This window comes from Styela clava, chromosome 8 (genome assembly GCF_964204865.1).
Source record: "Styela clava chromosome 8, kaStyClav1.hap1.2, whole genome shotgun sequence".
Taxonomy (NCBI): Eukaryota; Metazoa; Chordata; class Ascidiacea; order Stolidobranchia; family Styelidae; genus Styela; species Styela clava.
This window is the reverse complement of record NC_135257.1, coordinates 22,574,357-22,594,101: the sequence shown is the minus strand read 5'-3', so window position 1 is coordinate 22,594,101 and position 19,745 is coordinate 22,574,357. Positions and strand designations below refer to the sequence as shown.

Genomic DNA, 19,745 nt, shown 5'->3' with positions numbered 1-19,745 from the left:
TAGTTGATTAAGATTTTCAGAGCGGTAATCAAAAAAATTGTTTCTTTTTGTTGATCATACCATACCGAGTGGTAAAATGTTAAAATTTGAGTGAAGTTTGAAGATTTATTGCGTAATTTTGGAATTTGAGAATTTTCAACTCGTAATAAATTCAGCTAATGTGTAATATCGTGTTTTTTTCTACTGCCTCACAGAGGGATCAGGTAGTTCACGAAATAGATTTGTGAAATTATAATAATTTATCTCGTGAGAACACAAGGACTAAAATTAATTGAATGAGTAGAAAGCAAAAACGTTTCCCGAATTGTTTGAACAATGAGTCACATAGGAGGTTACAATTTGCTAAGTGGGTTGCTTGATGCGTTAATTACGTTAAAAAGCATCCATTTGTTGGATTCGTAAATTATTCCCGTTTTGGGGTCTATACAAGTTAATTTGAAACGCGTCGCCAATTTTACTGCTTGGCAGATGGTTACTAAAAGTTAGACTGGCCCCAAAACTATGAAACCCTTAACTAATGAAACGCTGTTTTATTTATTTAGACAGGGCTAGTGACTATTATACATTATAGGTGAAAATAGTGAAAAAAGGAATCTCGGCTGTGCATAGCATCACAGTCGAAAGGGAGTTTGGGCGGTAGATTTGCATGAATTAACAGGATCTTTGTATGGTTCAATAGATTGAAATATGGTTAGTCTGATTTGTATCTTTTTTCGGTAGTCATTAGTTTTTCCATGACAGGTAAAATCAGCAATATCTGACAATATGTTAGGATATAGGCCAGATATAGATATTGAAAATTTCAACTTACTTGTAATGTGAAACTGGTAAATTAGACAATGGAAAGCAGATATCTTCAAAATATAAAAGAGGAATTGAATTAATTCGATGATATATCATCTTAGAAACATTCCGCTATTGCGCTTGATAACAACCGGTGAAGATTTGCAGATAATAATTATTTAGAAGTGTTTCAATAATGTGGAACGATGAATCATTTCTATATTCGCGGTGACCTATGAAAGAAAGCTATTTAAGTCTTCGGTATTTAATAAAACTTGATAAATGTCTGATAAATGTATGTAAATGTATGAAAACAAAAACGGATGTTTTGTACAAAGCCCCACGCTACTAATGAAAAAATGTTATATTTAGGAAAAACACCATTTCCATGTTAGGTACTGCAGATTGTGTTCGCCATGTCTGTGTGTAATGCGAGTTTGCTAACCCTAACCCTGGTCTCTGTGAATTTTAACTGCACGTTTTGAAATACGAAAATTAGTAATTATCTAGTTAGGGTCAGTGTTGGGGTTAAGAATGATTTGAAAATTATAGGTTGCAGTGCAGTCTGAGATCCTATTGAATAATTAATGTTTTCCTTATTTTGAATGTTGGCATGTTTTTTTTTTTGGCGGGGGCTTTGTATTAAAGATCCTAAACAACATGAATAATATATGTTTAAGGAAATATATTCGTATTAGTGTGCAACGAGACTCTTTAATCATTTGAAAGACGTTTAGCATTTTATATTGTATCAACTTACAAATTATGAAACACTTCAATCTAATTATAATGACAGGGATACCGGAATTTGTTTGTAAAATATTATGATGCGGGTCTACATGATTTATCGTCATAGGATTGTCGACAAGCAATCATTTGAATGCAGTTTCAGCTTCTACAGGTTTGATTTGAGGCAACATATATTAATTGAGTCAGTGGCAGAGAGCTCGCACAATGGAAGGCAACTGTGGAAAATAGCCGCAAAGTAAGAAACGACATATGATATATATATTAGGATCTGTAAAATGACTGCAACAAACTGTTCACAGAAAAAACATTGCAACCGCTGCCTTCCTAGAGAAGTATGAAATTATGACTGTGCATTACATGTTCTCATTCAAGATTGAAGAAATTTCGTTCTCGGGGCGAATTTCAGACGACAACTAGAGTACCATGAGCTAGCTGAGACTATATGGAAATATGGTTGAGATTAGGAACCTCAACCGAATGTGGAAAGAGTCTTGATAAAAGTGTTAAAAGTTTGCTCAAAGCAAGGTCCCGAGTCCCTAACTAAACGTGGAAAAGAGAGCTGATAGAAGAGTTGCAAACGACCACAGATGTGCTAAGACTTATGTCTATTATTACAAATTTGATAAGAATCATAAATAATATCGTGGAGCTTTTTTTTCTAATTAAACATACGAAATAATTTAAAATATAAAATTTTGAAATATTTTTACGGTTCCCAAAATAGTCATTCATTAGTTATGGCACCTTTAATCTCAGCAATAGCAAATAATCTGTTGTTACACAGCCATGAAGATGCAAATGAATTATTTTGATGGCTTTTGCAACGATAATTAAATAAAATTTGTAAGCAGATAGGCTCGTCCAAACTTGCTTTACTACAACGATGAGGTTAATGCAATAATATCACCAGTCTTATACTGGATACTCAAGTCTCACTAACTTGCCTGTCGTATGTATGCCTATGTGTAATACGATTAGCTTATTTTCTAATATTTCAAAAAGCTCCGCGACACATCTGAGGATCTCTTGCTGCACAGCACACTGGTGTATGGTGGCCCATCGTTGTCACGCGTAAAATTGAAAAAAAAAATGAAAAAAAAAATAAAAAAAACTGAACATAAAAGCAAAATAAGAAAAATGGGGGGGTGAAAAAATATGAAAAAAAAAAATGAAAAACAAAAATGAAAAAAAAAATAAAAATGCAAAAATAAAAAATTAAAAATAAAAACGAAAATAAAATAAAAACGAAATAAAAAAATGCAAAAAAATATTGAAAAAAAAAAAACTCGAATAAAAAGAAAATAAAAAGGTTGACAACGATGGTCCGCCTCGTGGCCCATCGTTGTCACGCGTTTTGAATTTGAGAAAATTTGTTGCTGCTTGGGACCAACGTTGTCAGGAATAATCCTACGCGCACTAATGTGTTCCCTGGGTTTCTAACTCACTACTGATTTTCTTGAGCAATATCCAATAAATTAAGTATGAAAATGTTTTATAAATTTTCCATGCTACAAGTTCAACCAGAAGTAATATATTTATAATAATGTTAAAAGAATATAGAATTGAATACGAAAATTTGTTTTTACGTGTAGAAGGTGATTGAATTAGAGAATGCTGCTTAACTGCTCAGTTGTCCGGACACTCGTGCGATGCCGGTACCGTCTGACCAAAGGGGTTATAGTCGCTTTGCGTCTGACCGTAACGGTACCCATGCAATCACTCATGAAACGAATGGGAGATACGGATAGTCTTTTAGAATATAGTGAATCGAGGGATCATTGGTCTGGATCGGTATGTTATGGCTGTACGGTATGGGGCAGGCGCAGAGAGTGTTTCAGTAGTCTATATTCTACTAGACTATCCGTATCTCCCATTCGTTTCACCGATACGGTCAGGCGCAAAGCGACTATAACACCTTTGGTCAGACGTTACCGGCATCGCACGTGTGTCCAGCCAACCTAGCAGTTAAGCAGCATTCTCCAATTCAATTACCTTCTACACGTAAAAACAAATTTTCCGAATTTTCGTATCCAATTCTATATTCTCTTATCATTATTATATTACTTGTAGTTGAACTTGTAGCATGGAGAATTTATATAACATTTCCATATTGAATATTGCTCAAGGAAATTCGAAGTGAGTTAGAGCCCCAGGGAACACCGTTTGTGCGCGTAAGATTTTTCCTGACAACGTTGGTCCCAAGCAGCAGCAAATTTTCTCAAAATAAAAACGCGTGACAACGATGGGCCACGAGGCGGACCATCGTTGTCAACCTTTTTTTTTTCTTTTTATTCAAATTTATTTTTTTTTTTCAATTTTTTTTTTTTTTTTTTATTTCGCTCTCATTTTTTTTTCATTATTTTTTTAATTTTTGTTTTTACATTTTTATTTTTTTTTCATTTTTGTTTCTATTTTTTTTATGTTTTTTCACCACTATTTTTTTATTTTACTTTTATTTTCAGTTTTTATTTTATTTTTAAATTTTTTTTTTACGCTGCGTGGTTCGCGTGGAAATATCAGGAGAACGACAACGGCCTCCAGTTTATGCTGTGTTAGCTAACGTTGCTATTGACGCTATCGCGTCAGTTTGTTCTTAAAATTTAACTTTACTTATTGGACACGAAGTTGACATAAAGATCGTTTTTGTATTTTTTCTTCTTGTTGTGAAAAATCGCCTTTCTCTTTAACTACAGGATTAATTGCTTTTAAATTCAGTTGTTAAATATTGTTGTCATCGCTATGAGTTAATTTCTTTAATTCATTTAAAATGTTTCTATGAGCTCTATGGGATTCGTTTTTCACTTCTGTGTTATGACGTCATCAAAATTAACCGGCACGGAATATATCTGAGAAGGTACAGTATATTAGATTTAGGCTAAAATTATTCATATTCATGAAAATATTATAAAATTTCACATTCATTCTATTAGCAACAAAATGGCTAAACTGCGTAAATACGACACTGCCTATCTTGAGTCAGGCTTTACTTCGACTGGAGAAATTTGCATGATTAGGGCCCAATGTGTGTCAAGCAATGCTGTTTTTAGATGTCGAAGTAATGAAAGCGAGCAAACTAAAACTTCATCTGACTGGCAAACATCTGATACATAAAGCTAATTATTTAAGCTTTGTTAAATGCAAAGAATTGAGAACGGCAGAAGATGCACACACAAAAGAATATATTTGGTCGCAGAGCAAAGCATTTGTTAATGCATATGAAGCTGCAGTTGCAATCGCTAAGCAAACCAATCATATGTCAAGCGGGGAAACTTTGGTGAACCCATGTGCTGTGACTATGGTGAAAATTAGTATAAGGTGAAACCGCTGTTAAAAAAATGAACAAATAAATTTATCTGTGCTACGCTCTTTCTTCTTCTATTTTGGGGTCCGCAGTTACTTCTGAGAAGCATATAGGGTCTGTAGGCACTTGAAGTTTGAGAACCACTACGCCTTACAGATTTACTTCCTTTGAGTTGTTTTTATTGTACATTAGATATTAAAGCTTGGTATTTCTTCCTTTCCTAAACCAATACGCAAACCTAAACGGTGTAGCAGAATTGCGTCATAACTTAAGTAAGACAAAGAAATGGCAAATAATATGTCCTCTTTACTAAAGAGCTTTACAAACCAAAGTTATATTTCATTGCCCACGACCTCACCCAGAACATTGTAATCTGGTATCTAAGGATATGTAAGGGATTACAAGCTTTGAAAGAAAAGGAATCTTTCCGGTCCTGCTTTCCATACCCAATTTATTACTGCCTGAATGAGGGATGTGCTTGATATTTGAATCCATAATTGTATTTCGCAATTCAAACATAGTTGATCCAGTCCAACACTTCAACTCCTTGATTGGCTGATAACCAATTCAAGTTAAATATGGGAACAGTGAATTAGATAATAAACCCTAATTTAATTCGCAAATGTATCAAAACTGAAAAAACTCTTCGCGGACAGGCCCGCAGTTTGGTGAACACTGCAATATCATATATGCTACTTACCCAAAGTACTCGAACCTGCGACATCAAGCCAAATGCGTCAACCGTTGACCCAATACAGTCGAATTTAACCCTGTATGTTTTATTTCAGCCTGCAAACAATTCAGTCGACTCAGAAAACGGTTCACCTTTGACAAAAGCAAAAATGGGTACTCCTTAAAGTCTAGGCAATGATTCCACATAAATAAAATTTTATCTTCCATTTATTTTTATTTTCAAAAATATTACGTAAATAATTTATTTAAATGAGCCTAAATTCAATATCAATGGATTGTGTTTCAGCCGTCCGTTGGTTATTACTCATCATAAAATAGACTAGGAAATTTCCCTGTTTGCTTTGAGCGTACTCTTTCCATTTTTAGTTGGGGGATCGGGACCTTGCTTTGAGCAAATGTGCATCCATTCTTCCAGTGCTATCTTAAAATTTAGTTGATGGCTATGGATCTTGCTTTAATCAAACTTGCAACTTTTCTATTATTTCTCTGTCTTCTTCAGTCGAGGGTTTGAAACCTTTAAGCAGATTCCAAAGCATAACCTACAAAGATAAATCCAATGGTTTTAAATTTCTACAGCACTATTCTATGCATATTTATTCACAAATTAATTCCTTGCACATTATAGCCACTGTTTCAGTTAGAAATTAATAATTTGTACAAATGCTTTTAGATTGTCAAATCGAAGATTTTGTTTTTATAATTTACGTAAAGTTTGAAAAATTCATTCATTTTATATTGAGCAAGTTATATATAGGGGCAGTAATAATCAGAAAGGAACGTGCCTGAGCTATCTTTGTCCATATGTGTCGTCCCAACAATTCGCGAACGTTTGGTCGGTTTTGAACTCTAGAAAAATGTTGAAAAAAAATGCGGGAAAACTACCGCAGACTTCGGGTAATTTTACGCTTATCTTTTTAATGAATTTGGAAAGATATAAACTAATTTTGTTCACTTTTTAATTACTATTTGATTCACCTAACTTTACTGTAGATTTTAATAGCATATGTCAACTTATATTTTAAAATTTACTGCGATTTTTTTAAAAATAGAATATTGCGATAAACTTGAATTAGTTCTGCGATGTCATTGTTTATTCCATCGCGCGACATCGCTAATCCGATCAAGATATGAAACTGTCACGACATAACGAGCGTATGCTTCTATATATATCCGAATGCGGTAAACTTTTGAGCATAAAAGCAACGCCATAGACACTATATTCTCAGTAAAGTTTAACATCGACTATATGAAGACAACTGAATGGTTTTCAGAGCAGTTCACAAGAATCTGACCAAGAAAACTGTATTGTACATTGATACTGGCATTATTTTGACTTAGTTATTATGCGCTTTCGATATCGTTCAATTCTATATAATCAGTTTCAAAACTTTTCAAACGCAACGTCACCTGAGGGTACCAGAAGACTAAAATATAGGTTCGCAATAGACTAATACTTAAGGATATGCCGTAATGAAAACGCAATGTCACTTCTGATAAGGCTACTTAGTGTCTGAATAGGATATGCCACTTCCCTAAAAACGCTAAGCCATTTCTGAGAAGGGAGTTTCAAAAATTGCTACGTTTTTTTAATTAAGTATGTCTTTCCTAAATCGGCCGCGCTCTTTTCTAAAATAAACGATTTTTAGAAAATGCCTATATCTCTTCTAAAAATGCAACGTCTCTTTTAAACGAGCCTAAAATTCTACGTTAATTCTAATTTGTCAATATCGCGACAAAAACATTAGCACGGATGTACATAAGCCTGGATTATGCAAAACGCAACTAATTTTCAAATAACTGAAATTGAGTTGTTGATAAAGTATCAGATAGTTTAGGCACTTTTACAGCTGACTTTCAATAGCAATGTAATATTGTAATAATTTAATTACATGTGATTAAGCGTAAATTTTCTACTTCTTTTAAACTATGTAGTATTTGCAAAGATATCTTTTGCAATTCATTGCGAATTTATCAAAATAGAATATCGCGACAACCTAATAATAAGTCTGCGATGTCATTGTCTAAGTCATGACATAGTAAAGGTCGCGCAATATCGATTATCTGATTGATCTGAAACAACGTCAAGACAAACCACAACGTGAATGCTTATATATATATTCGAATGTGTATATACACGTTAGTACCGTCGAATGTATATATTTTTCGAAAGAACGCGATGAAGCCTTGTTAGGAAATTTTGATATCGATTGTATGGGGCAACTGGTTGATAGATTAGTTACAGCGTGATGAAGAATAACTTTTTTACGAATTTACTATTAGATAAAGTGATATATTATGCACCGAGATTAAATACCAATTAAATAGTTTTGTAAGAAGGACTCGGAGAAAGTAGAGTTATTTTATCAACCTGAAAAGCGAAACACAATGAAATATATTTTTATATTACAATATAGTACGACATTGAACTTTGACATCATCGAAAAATTTGACAGTGGCCAAATATTCTGTATTTCTACGCATTACCACGTCAAAGCAGTGGTAGCGGATCCTTCCTAAATAGTTCTCTGAGCTTATGACTGAGGCCGTGCGCATTTCAAAATTATACACCGCTTCTTTAAATGGGCTAAAACTTCTACGTTCATTCTAATTTGTCAATATGGCGCCAAAAACTATAGCACCGATGTATCTAAGCCTTGATTATGCAAAATGCATCTGAGTTATTAGTAAATTATCGGATATTTTAGGCAATTTTACGGCCAACTTTTAATAGCAAAGTAATATTGTAATCTTAAACAAAATAAGATTGCTTTTTAAGAACATGGTAAGCGTATTTAGGTTGCTTTAAAAGTATTTTGTGTTTGCAAAGTTATGTTTTACTGTTTATCTATTATGCAGATATTGTTACATTTTTGAGGCAAATAAACATACATACATACATACATGTTTTATAATTCTTTGCAATTTCTTTAAAATAGAATATCGCGACAAACTAATATTAATTCTGCGATGCCATTATCTATGACGTAGTAAAGGTCGCGAGGTATCGACACGACAAACCACAACGTGAATGCTTATATATACATTCGAATGTGTATATATTTCAATAAATGCAACGCGATGAAGACCTATTTGTAAAGTTTGATATTCTGGGGCAACTGGTTGATAGATAAGTTACAGCTTTCTGAAGAATAACTCGTTTACGAATTTACTATTGAATAAAATGGTTTATTATGCGCTGAGATTAAATACCGGTTCGATGGGTTTGTAAGGACTCAGAGAAAGGTATTTGTCAATCTGAGAAGTTCAACAGACTGAAATATATATTCATATTACAATATAATAAAACTTTGAAGTCATCGAAAACAAAAACAAAAAAACCGACTGCAGTATTTTAAAGCGCATTAACAAGCCAGCGCAGTAGTAGCGGATCTGGCTAAAATTGTCAACTAAGCTTATGGCTGAGGCCGTGCGTATTTTAAAATTATACACTGCTGTCTGCTATATAAACTTTATAGCTTGTAGAATTTTCAATGCACAATGATGAGAATCTGTTTCACGTTAGAATGACCCTATAAACAAATTAAAAACTTTTCTTCATTCTGTCACTAGTTAACCAGACTAAAACCCCGAGATGAAAATCTCAATCATTTTTATCTTATTCTTTGTCATTACTTCATCCTGGTGCCAAGATGAAACAGTGTTTCACTGCTCACCAAAGCCGGGTTGTCAGATCGCACAATGTGATCCGGTTACTGTAGGATGGAACAGACCAGGTTTCAACATTGATGAACACCTGCATGACAAAGAGTTTCCGATAACATGCAAATTTAAGAATGAAGCAAAACCTCAGAATACTGGCAACTTATTTCCTTTGGTATCCAGGAATATTTTAGGCAAGTATCTTCTCTATTCAATAATTAGGTAACAAAGTAACCCAATTTGGTCTTCGTTGCACACAGTCATAATAGATATGATTCATATCAACTTCTAGTTGTTTAATGTGGAGGAGAGAAGCCTCATAAAATCTCTGAAAACGATGCCGTTTGAAACTTATTTTGATTCTAAAAGAATGATCTTCTTTTCTTAGAGTCTGGTGACTAGACTAAGTATATCCAACACGTAGAACTTCAAGATGTATTTAGCCACACGTTAACGATTACCCAAAGATGCCGTTTATATTATTTTGATTTCATAAGAACATTAATCACTGAATTACGTTTTTTTTACATCTATTCATTCAGATATCGGACATATCAAATCAGATGTTAGAGAACTGCAAGAAAACTTCGAAGATCAATTGAAAAATATGGACACGTCTGGAAATGACGGTTAGAATCTGAAATTAATTCTCTATCCCAGCGCCCCCTGACAGAAACCTATTCCGTATCTATTTAAAATACTGACTTGGCTAATTTTGTGACTGTCCAAAGGAGCAATACGTCATTGAAATTTGACAACAGTAGTGTAGAAACGCGGCGTTAATTGAAATATTACATAAACTCTAATAAATGCTTTAAATAAAATTATTGCAAGACTCGTAAATAATTGTAAACCTCATCAATCCATAACACCAAACGTTTGAGTAATTCTGCTCTATTCAATTATTCTCTCAATGATAAATATATAGCAATATGCTGACATATATGGAATGAAAAATGTTTTGTAACAAATTCGTATTTTCTAACCTAAAATTTGACCTGAAATTTTGCCTATTTTACAAAAGAAAGTGACAGTAAAATTGAAGAACAATCAAAAGAAATCAACAATCTTAAAAAAAGAGATAAACAGCAATTTGAGGAACTGAAGAACCTGAAGGAAGGTTGGTTATATATTCGTGTTCATACTTCACTAAAAGTGTACTTTGGGAACCATTGAAAACAGAATTAAAGAGAAAAGTAGAATGATAAGTTTACATTAACACTTAAAAAATAAAAATAAAATTCTCCGAAACGTATATGTTGAAAATATTCAACAAATATGTATAAATAATATAAAACTCACGCTTTTTGTACTACTTGCTGAAAACCAATCTAGATTTGAATTGCGATTCATCTAACATTGAGTAACTCAGCAAACGCAATTGTAAAATTTTAATTGCTGCTAAAATCAGAGAGTGCGGTACCAAACGCAACATTTTTGCTTTTATTAGAATTTAATAGCATAATTTATAGCAAGTTGGTAGTGGAGCACTCGAAAATTGCACAGCAGTCTACTGAGATAAGAGAGTTGAAGGAAGGTAAGTGCATTTTTTGGAATGATAAAGTTGTTGTTAATATTTTTTCTGGTATCATACCCAGTAAGGATGTTTTTATTCTCACTTTTAATAAGTTAACCCAGCGAAGCTTTAGGTTTTACAGCTTCAAAATTAGTAACTCATTAATGTCAGAATTTAAACTATTTGGAAATGGGATGATAAATATACTCAGAGTCGGGCGCTACAGTTGTCAAAATTTTGTTTTGTCTCGACTCTGCTTGTTTGGAACTTTCTCCGACTCTTTGAATATCTCTGTATTTATTTATACTATTATATATTGACCCATATAACCCCCAATATCATATTTTCTGTTTTAAGATTTGGTTCAAATTGAAGAAATAAATATCAATTTGGTTGACGAATTGAATGAACAAAAGAAAATAAACGATGAGATGAAGAAAGGTAAAGTAAATTAAATTCTGATCTAAGTCTTTATAGCCAAAAAAATTATTATGCATTCTATGCATTCGAGTAAATACAATAACAATGGCGTTTTTAATATACTGTTTTGCAGTGGTGGCGGGTGGTCATTTTGACAACCGGGGCAAGCTACTGCGGGACCAAGTCACCCGTATCTACGGGGACAAGATGAGCGCTGTAAGTTCTCCCATCATTTTATGAGTATAAAAACCATTCTATCGGTAACAACCAATCGGCAAAAGCGACAATTTTTAACGATAAGAAAGTGTCTTTAAAACCGGTCCAAGTCAAGGGATTAATATATATAGACATAGTTTATTTTGAAACCTCTTTCAAAAGGAAAGGCAATATTTACCCAGATAAATACAATGACATATTAACAGAAACTTCGGGAAAGCAGACAAAACCTAAAATAAGGTTTAAAACGTTACTATGAAGAAAGGAAAGTTAATGCAAAGAAAAGGACATGCGTCGCTCACCCATAGATATATATGCTGCTAGACTTCTACTGCTTGAACATATATGCAACACGCCGCGGTTTCTTGGAAGCAAAATGCTCAATAACGCGCTGATTAAAGTCATGCATCCCAGAAATAACGTCTCTGTGAATGGATAAAACAGCCAAGGAATTTAATCTATCTTGCTTCATTGTGTTTCTGAGATACGTTTTAATACGCTTCAGCGTGCTGAATGTTCGCTCTGCGTCGGAGGAAGAAATAGGCGTCGTCAAAATGATGTCCAGAAATTTTGCAGACGCCGCAAAGGTAGTTACTAGAGTGTTACCTATGAGGAACCCATACAGCACGCAAGTTGATGTGATGTTCAAAAAAGTTTGATTGGTGTATATACATTGCAATTCATTTTCCAATTTACACACGTTTATCATGGGGTGAAATTTGGAGACAGTAGCCAACAAATGGATGGGAAATTGATATGCAAATTTTGAAAAATTTTTGGGGTTCATCAAAGAGAACGCGGCAAGGTGTTCAGTGCGCAGACGATCGCCTATTTGATTCAACAGAATGTCACAGCATTCCTTTGCAGACAAAATCAAACGCTGCGTTGTTTGCCCGCGGCGTAAAGAAGCACTCCATGTGTCGTCGTATTTTATTGTTTCCCGGATACGAGATACAGCATCGCAAAAGTCTGAAGTACACGATTGCACAGACGCTCCATCCATTAGCCTTGACTGCAATGCGCCGTATAATACATCCACGTGATAGAATATTGCGGAGAAAAAAGCGAGAAAAAATGAAAACTCACCATCTTCTAGCAGACGCTTTAGACCTGCCGCCTCCCTCACAGAGCGTTCGTCCCAAACCGGAGAGCTCTGAATGCCATTGAAACACTCAATGAGCTCAGACCTAATTTTGGACACGCCCTGCACCACGCGTGATTGGAAGTTCCAACGTGTTCGTGCACAAGCTGGGAGACGGCGGCTACATATCTGGCGAAGGATGTCAGAGCGCTTCGGCAAAACGGAAAAAAAGGAAGAAAACCCCGAAACATTTGCAAAAAATATACGGACGAGAGGGGTATCAAGACACATATTTTTAATAACGAGGTTAAATTGGTGTGCATAACAATGTAAAAAATGCGCATGAGGAAAATCTTCTTTTATATAAACTTGAACACCATGTTTCGACCCACTCATGACTGCCGCGCCGTCATAAGTTTGAGCTATCAATTTTGACTTCGCGTTGTAAGGCTGTAACACTTCTTTCAGTACAGCCGATATCCCGCAAGCCGTGCGATCAACGATTGGTACAAAGCTGTGAAATCTTTCGGTAGGTTTACCATTTTTCACAAACCGAAAAATCACAGCCAGTTGGGAAACGCACGTGATGTCAGTTGTATCGTCAGACTGAATCGAAAGGAACTGGCAATTCTCAATTTCCAGAGCCAAATGTTGTAAATAAATTTTATACATTGAGTCGAGCAAATCATTTTGGATATCCTTAGATGTCCCTTTCGAAACAGTTGCGGCATCAAGATGATCTCTCAATACTGTATCTAGGGATGCGGTGTATTCCACCATATCCAAAAATACCTCTCTATTAGGAGAGCCAGCCCGTTCATCGTGCCCACGGAGGGACAGCTCGTGACAACCAATGAACTTCAAAACATCTATCAATCGACCGAGAACATGGCGGTTTTTCTCGACGTTTTGGTTGTGCCGACGAATAGAAACCGCGCGTCCTTTATCCAACTGTGCTGCAATATTAACATTTCCGAATGTTTGGTATTTACTGCATTGTCCAGATGCTCCATAGAAGATTGATGATCCCTGGCACGCTCGGAAAGATGTTTAAGATCTCTAAAACCAAATTCACACAAAAAAGTGCATTTTTGTCCTCGCTGTATCACAACCATTCGTGTTTTTTATACCAAGTTTCTGCGCAGAATGTACGCCGACGCTTTCCTCCGTCATGGGATTGTTCCAGTGAACAATTTTTTGGTTGATAAGGCCCAAGACGTTGTACCTCTAATTTTTGTTCCAGCGGCAGCTGCGAAAACAGAGTGCGAAGTAGTGCATCAACCTTATTCATTATGAGGTCTAAGGCTAAGAAATGCGAAGCCGGAAAGAAGTGAAAATCGAAAGCAAATGGACTAAAGGTCTCTAACTGATTCAAATAGCGAAACAAGCGACAAAAACGAAAGCGAGGAAACTATCAACTCTTCAAGCAACCAACGAACGAGAAGGAATGCGTGAATATGTCAACACGTTGTTGTAAGAAACGTCGGCATTGTGTCGTCATAAATTCGGGGCTAGCCCCGATGATTTAGTAAAAGAAACAGAAAACAAACGAGACAAACGCGGCGAGTGGAAGATAAAAGAGAGAATACGATATACAATGAGCAACCGGGGCAAAATCGGCGTCGCCCCGTCGACGTTCGGCGAAGGCTTTGCGAGCGAAAAATGAACCATGTCGGGAGAATATGGCTAGTGTAGACAGTCTGTGCAACCGATATTGAGGTATTTTTCGAATATTTTTTATTATACCGAAAAAACAACCGGGGCATTGCCCCGGTTGGCCCTATTGACGCGCCGCCACTGCTGTTTTGAAGTGCATTGTATAAATCAGGAATGTGCAACATTTTATGTCGTTAACCAACTGCAGACATCCATCTGGGCAACACAAAAATTTAGTTTTTTCATAAACACAACGAATTGAATCTATCGCATTGTGGGATTATTACTTTACATTATAACGTTGTAAACAAGCGTTATGGAAGTCCGATGAACGGAATATATTAGAGTCAACCAGAACAACTAAAAACGACAGAACGATGTAAAGAGTGAAAAACGTTTCTATATCTTTGTTGTTTTAGCAAATGGGAAATAGGTGTTTTGCAATTTTTATATTAACATTCAGCGATATCACATATTGAACAAAGACTTGCTGTTATAGAGAAGCCCCAAAAGAACAGATACGAGCAGTTTACCAAACCAACAACAAAGACCCGAACAACATTGAAACCAACTCCTGCACCAGGTGAATACTTTATCAAATCTAAGTTGTAGCTTATGATTCATTTGCAATAAAGTGATGATAAATTGAAACGATATTTCTACATTCGATTGAGCCGAAGCCGAGTAATGTCAGCAAGGGATGAATGTTATTGGATATTCTTCTGCAAAATTACAACCAAAAACAAACAAACATGTGCACTGTTACATGTTATTGGACTCATTACATTTTTTCAAGCCGGTTAGTTTGATTTTGAAAATATTGACGTATTGAAGTATCCTTGCCCAAAACAACTATTGATCAATAATTATTACTCGATATATTCCTAAGTATACAGTTATGCCATTTCAGAAAATTGCGAACTCAAAGTTGGAAGTTTTTGTTATTTTGCTGTGATACGAGGTGAAAATGTCGACTACGACGAAGCAGTTGATATTTGTAAGAAACGTAACGCAGATGTTGGTTTGATCCGAGATGAAGAATCTTACAATGCGATTATGAATTACTTGAGAAGTAATATTCCAAAGGGAGATTCTTATAATACTGTATGGACAGGAATCCACTATGATCCAATGGTTTGTATTATATATGCAAATTGTTCTCTCGTGTAGAAATATAAAATAATTTACGAGATGGGTAGAGTGTGGGGTCAGACATGTCCAAAAATACATTTGAGACAACCTGGGTTAGTTCATTAGCTACAACTGCGCAAGAGTTATTTGAAAAACTTTTTGACGTTCACCTGTTTTTGACTCCGGGTTAATTTACTCAGAGATATTTGGAGCCATGTCGACAACATAAGCCTTGGTGACATCAATCGTTTTTGATATAAAGATATTATTGGTTGTTTATAGGTATATTCTGCAACCACGATCATCAAATTTGATTCTAATATTTGTCTGGCTCGACTGACCTTTTCGAGAGTTTTATCATATAGTAATTGTGCAGTGTAATATTTCAGGACAAATTCTTGCCTAGCGCATGGAGTTTTACCTGATTACACATGAGACATAATAAACAATTGCGTTTACATTTTACTAAAGCATTGATCGATAATAATATATCGCCATTTGATTGATGAAATAGGTAATTGTTGATATTACATTAAATGCGTTATCAAGCATGATACCGTGATAAATGCTGTAACGCACGGATTGGAGTCTCGAAACTGCGCTACGTTTATACCCAACCACTGTCAAGTACCACGTCCCGGTTCTTCTACAATTTGCAATGCAAACTCGTAAAATTAAGCCCCCACTCACAATCTTTAACTTTTGAACCCCAACACAGCAACACCTCAGAAGATCACACGAACTGAAAGAACTTTGTTGTAATATTCCGCTTCAAATCACGACAGAACAATACGGCAATAACACTCACAAAATGCACACAGAGTTTGTAGACTAAACTGAATTTGTAGGTGTGAATAACACGCCGAGTTTGACTAATATACACAGAATTTGTTAATAACACACTGCTGCACTGAGTTTGATTTCAAATATTGATAGATTCCGGGATTAAATAACTGAATAAATGCAAAACAATAGATGAATATTAACACACAAATAAATCCCAGCCTATCTTACATTCAAACATAATGATTTCCTACTAGATAATAAAACTAACAGCAATCTAAAGCGATTCATAATACATACACTCCTCTAAATCCTAAAAGACCAGCGAAACAGATAACAGCAGATTGCGACATAACTAGCTCGCCTAGCTCACGCAAGTAAAGAGCAATACAAGATACTAACTAAAGAGCAAGTGTCGTCGCAATACGAGAATACAATCGTCGCAATACAAGATACTAACTAAAGAGCAAGTGTCGTCGTCGGTCGATTGCCGCAGCCAATAGCGTGCAAGACAAACATATTGCGATATAGCTAACCTCACTCTCTCGAATACGATAAAGATAAGTAAACAAGAAATACCAAAATGCGACGTGCATCCATTACCAATGCTATCTAATGCTTTTCGTTACAGAATGGTGACGTTACACCTGCAGATTCATTCATTAAATGGTATCCAGGTCAACTTGAAACAGGAATTGATAATAACGATCGCACAGATGTTTACCTTGTTGTTAATTCCAACCTGAAAACTCGTGATCAAGGGATGAAGAATGCTGCTCCAACCTGGAAGCAGCATGGAGTTATTTGTGAGATTCTGATCTAAGAAAACGTCTGCCTGGTGATATTTTGTTCCTCTGGATCCATCATCAATAAAATATAAATCATAGGATCTTGGTTTAAAATTTATACGATTGATATTTGTAATAATTACAAAATATAACAGCAAATATGAATTAATAATTAAAATATATAATAACTAGTTAAACTAAATTGATTTTGATAACGATAATTATAAATATTTGTGTTTTTCAGTTCTGCAAACTCTTCTGTATTTCAGTTAAATAGGCATTAATTAAAATTTTTGTTAAATTGATTTGTTTTACTAATAATAAATTGGGAAATTACGTTACGAATTTTGGAGATATAAAAGTTTGATTTGCTTAAATCATAAATTCAAAGAACTCATTAACTAGTAACAAATTCAGCTTCTGTTTGATATCTGTTTGGCAAGGTTTAAAGATTAAAATTTGATTTACCTAAGTTTAGTATGAATATACTGATGTTTCAAATTTTCCTAATTATCAAGCAATAAATTCAGTTTCTGTGTAAAATCTTTTGTTTTTATTGATACTGTTCTCAGCTGAATCAGTTCGAGCACGTCTTAGTTTCGTTAAATTTAAGATATTTTTTTCTCACTAGATCGCAAGGCTTGGAATTATCTGAATAGGTTGAAATATAGGTTGTACTAAACTAAATAAAGCTTCGAAAATTATACATTAGCAATCACAAAACGCAAAATGGTGATGTTGCCATATATTACAAGTGGTATGCATTGCCACCAGTCTTGTCCATGAAACATATTTTATGTCTAATTCCACCTCATAGCAAATTATGCGTGTTCCATTCCATTCTTTGGTGCGTTTTCATGGGGTATTCCATTTATTTATGTCGGTGTCGCACAATAGATTAAATAGTAGATACAAGTATATGACGAAAAGAAAAAAGAAAAACTTTGAAACGTTAAAAAGCATAAACCCCAAGATTAACTCTGACGTAATCAAGTTATGACATGGCGAATGTCCCAGGGAAAATACGAATGAGCTGTCTCATCTCATTCCTATGAACAAGCCTTATATTACCACTACCCTGAACAGTGGATTCGCGTTGCTCGACCTTGTTTCTCTAAAAACTTGACATGATTTTTACTTTCGCCTTGTCTGACCTACTGCTTCGTCGTACATTAGAAGTCAGAAGATTCACTTTACACTGAACTGCCCAGAGTTTAGTCATATAGGAACTGTGCAGTGTAACAGTTTTGGACAAATCTTTACCAAGCGCATGAACATGAAGCTTTACATGATAACAAATGAGAGACTAGAAAAACTTGCGTTCACATTTGACCAAGCATGGATAGATAATAATATATCGTATTTTGATTGATGAAATAGGTAATTCAAGGCAATAAACTAAATTTTTGACCAAGCATGATCTCGTGATAAACTCTAATGCTTTTCATTTCAGACTGGTGACTTCACACCTGCAGATTCGTTCCTTAAATGGTATCCAGGTAATCCAAAAACGGGAATTATAAATAAAGTTCGCACAAATGTTTATCTTGAAGTTAATGCAGTCTCGAACGATTGTGATCAAGGTATCGCGAATAGAAATCCTACCTATGAGCGTCATGGAGTTATTTGTGAGATTCTGATATAATGAAATGTCTGTCTGGCTGTATTTTGTTCCTTTATTATCAATAATATATAAATCATTGAATCCTGGTTAAATTTATTCGATTAGCCTCACACCGATCCATGTCGTCATCACAGCTATAATAAAGTAGGGTTTAATAGATTAAAATATGGTTAGTCTGATTTGTATCTTTTTTCGGTAGTCATTAGTTTTTCCATGACAGTTAAAGTCAGCAATATCCGACAATATGTTAGGATATAGGCCAGATATAGATATTGAAAATTTCAACTTACTTGTAATGTGAAGCTGTTAAATTAGACAATAGAAAGCAGACATCTTCAAAATATAAATGGGGAATTGAATTAATTCGATGATACATCACCTTGGGAACATTCCGCTTGATAACAGACGGTGAAGATTTGCAGATAAAAATTATTCACAAGGGTTTCAATAATGTGCAACGATGAATCATTTCTATATTCGCGTTAACCTATGAAAGAAAGCTATTTAAGTTGTCGGTATTTAATAAAACTTGATAAATGTCTGACATATGAAAACAAAAACGGATCTTTTGTACAAAGTCCCGCGCTCCTAATGAAAAAATGTTATATTTAGTAAAAACACCATTTCCATGTTATGTACTGCAGATTGTGTTCGCCATGTCTATGTGTAATGCGAGTTTGCTAACCCTAACCCTGATCTCTGTGAATTTCAACGGCACGTTTTAAAATACGAAAATTAGTAATTATTTAGTTAGGGTCAGTGTTGGGGTTAAGAATGATTTTAAAATTATAGGTTGGAGTGCAGTCTGAGGTCCTATTGGATAATTAATGTTTTCCTTATTTTGAATGTTGGCATGTTTTTTTTTTGGCGGGGGCTTTGTATTAAAGATCCTAAACAACGTGAATAATATATGTTTAAGGAAATATAATCGTATTAGTGTGCAACAAGACTCTTTAATCACTTGAAAGACGTTTAGAATTTTAAAATGTATCAACTTAAAAATTATGAAACACCTCAATCTAATTATAATGACAGGGATACCGGAATTTGTTTGTAAAATATTATGATGCGGGTCTACATGATTTATCTTAATAGGATTGTTGACAAGCAATCATTTGAATGCAGGTTCAGCTTCTACAGGTTTGATTTGAGGCAACATATAATAATTGAGTCAGTGGAAGAGAGCTCGCAAAATTGAAGGCAACTGTGGAAAATAGCTGCAAAGTATGAAAAGACATATGATATATATATTAAGATCTGTAAAAATGACTGCAACAAACAGTTCACAGAAAAACATTGCAACCGCTGCCTTCTTAGAGAAGTATGAAATTATGACTGTGCAT

The 19,745-nt window shown here is 34.8% G+C and overlaps 1 protein-coding gene across 1 annotated transcript; it reads left to right on the top strand.

Annotated features, from left to right (window-relative positions):
* The first annotated feature begins 11,063 nt into the window (after positions 1-11,063).
* Positions 11,064-16,930, top strand: LOC144425765 (uncharacterized). The gene is made up of 4 exons (XM_078115397.1): positions 11,064-11,144; positions 14,540-14,659; positions 14,987-15,210; positions 16,622-16,930. The coding sequence occupies exons 1-4, from the start codon at positions 11,135-11,137 to the stop codon at positions 16,811-16,813; spliced, it is 546 nt and encodes a 181-aa protein (XP_077971523.1). The 5' UTR covers positions 11,064-11,134; the 3' UTR covers positions 16,814-16,930.
* Positions 16,931-19,745: the final 2,815 nt, after the last annotated feature.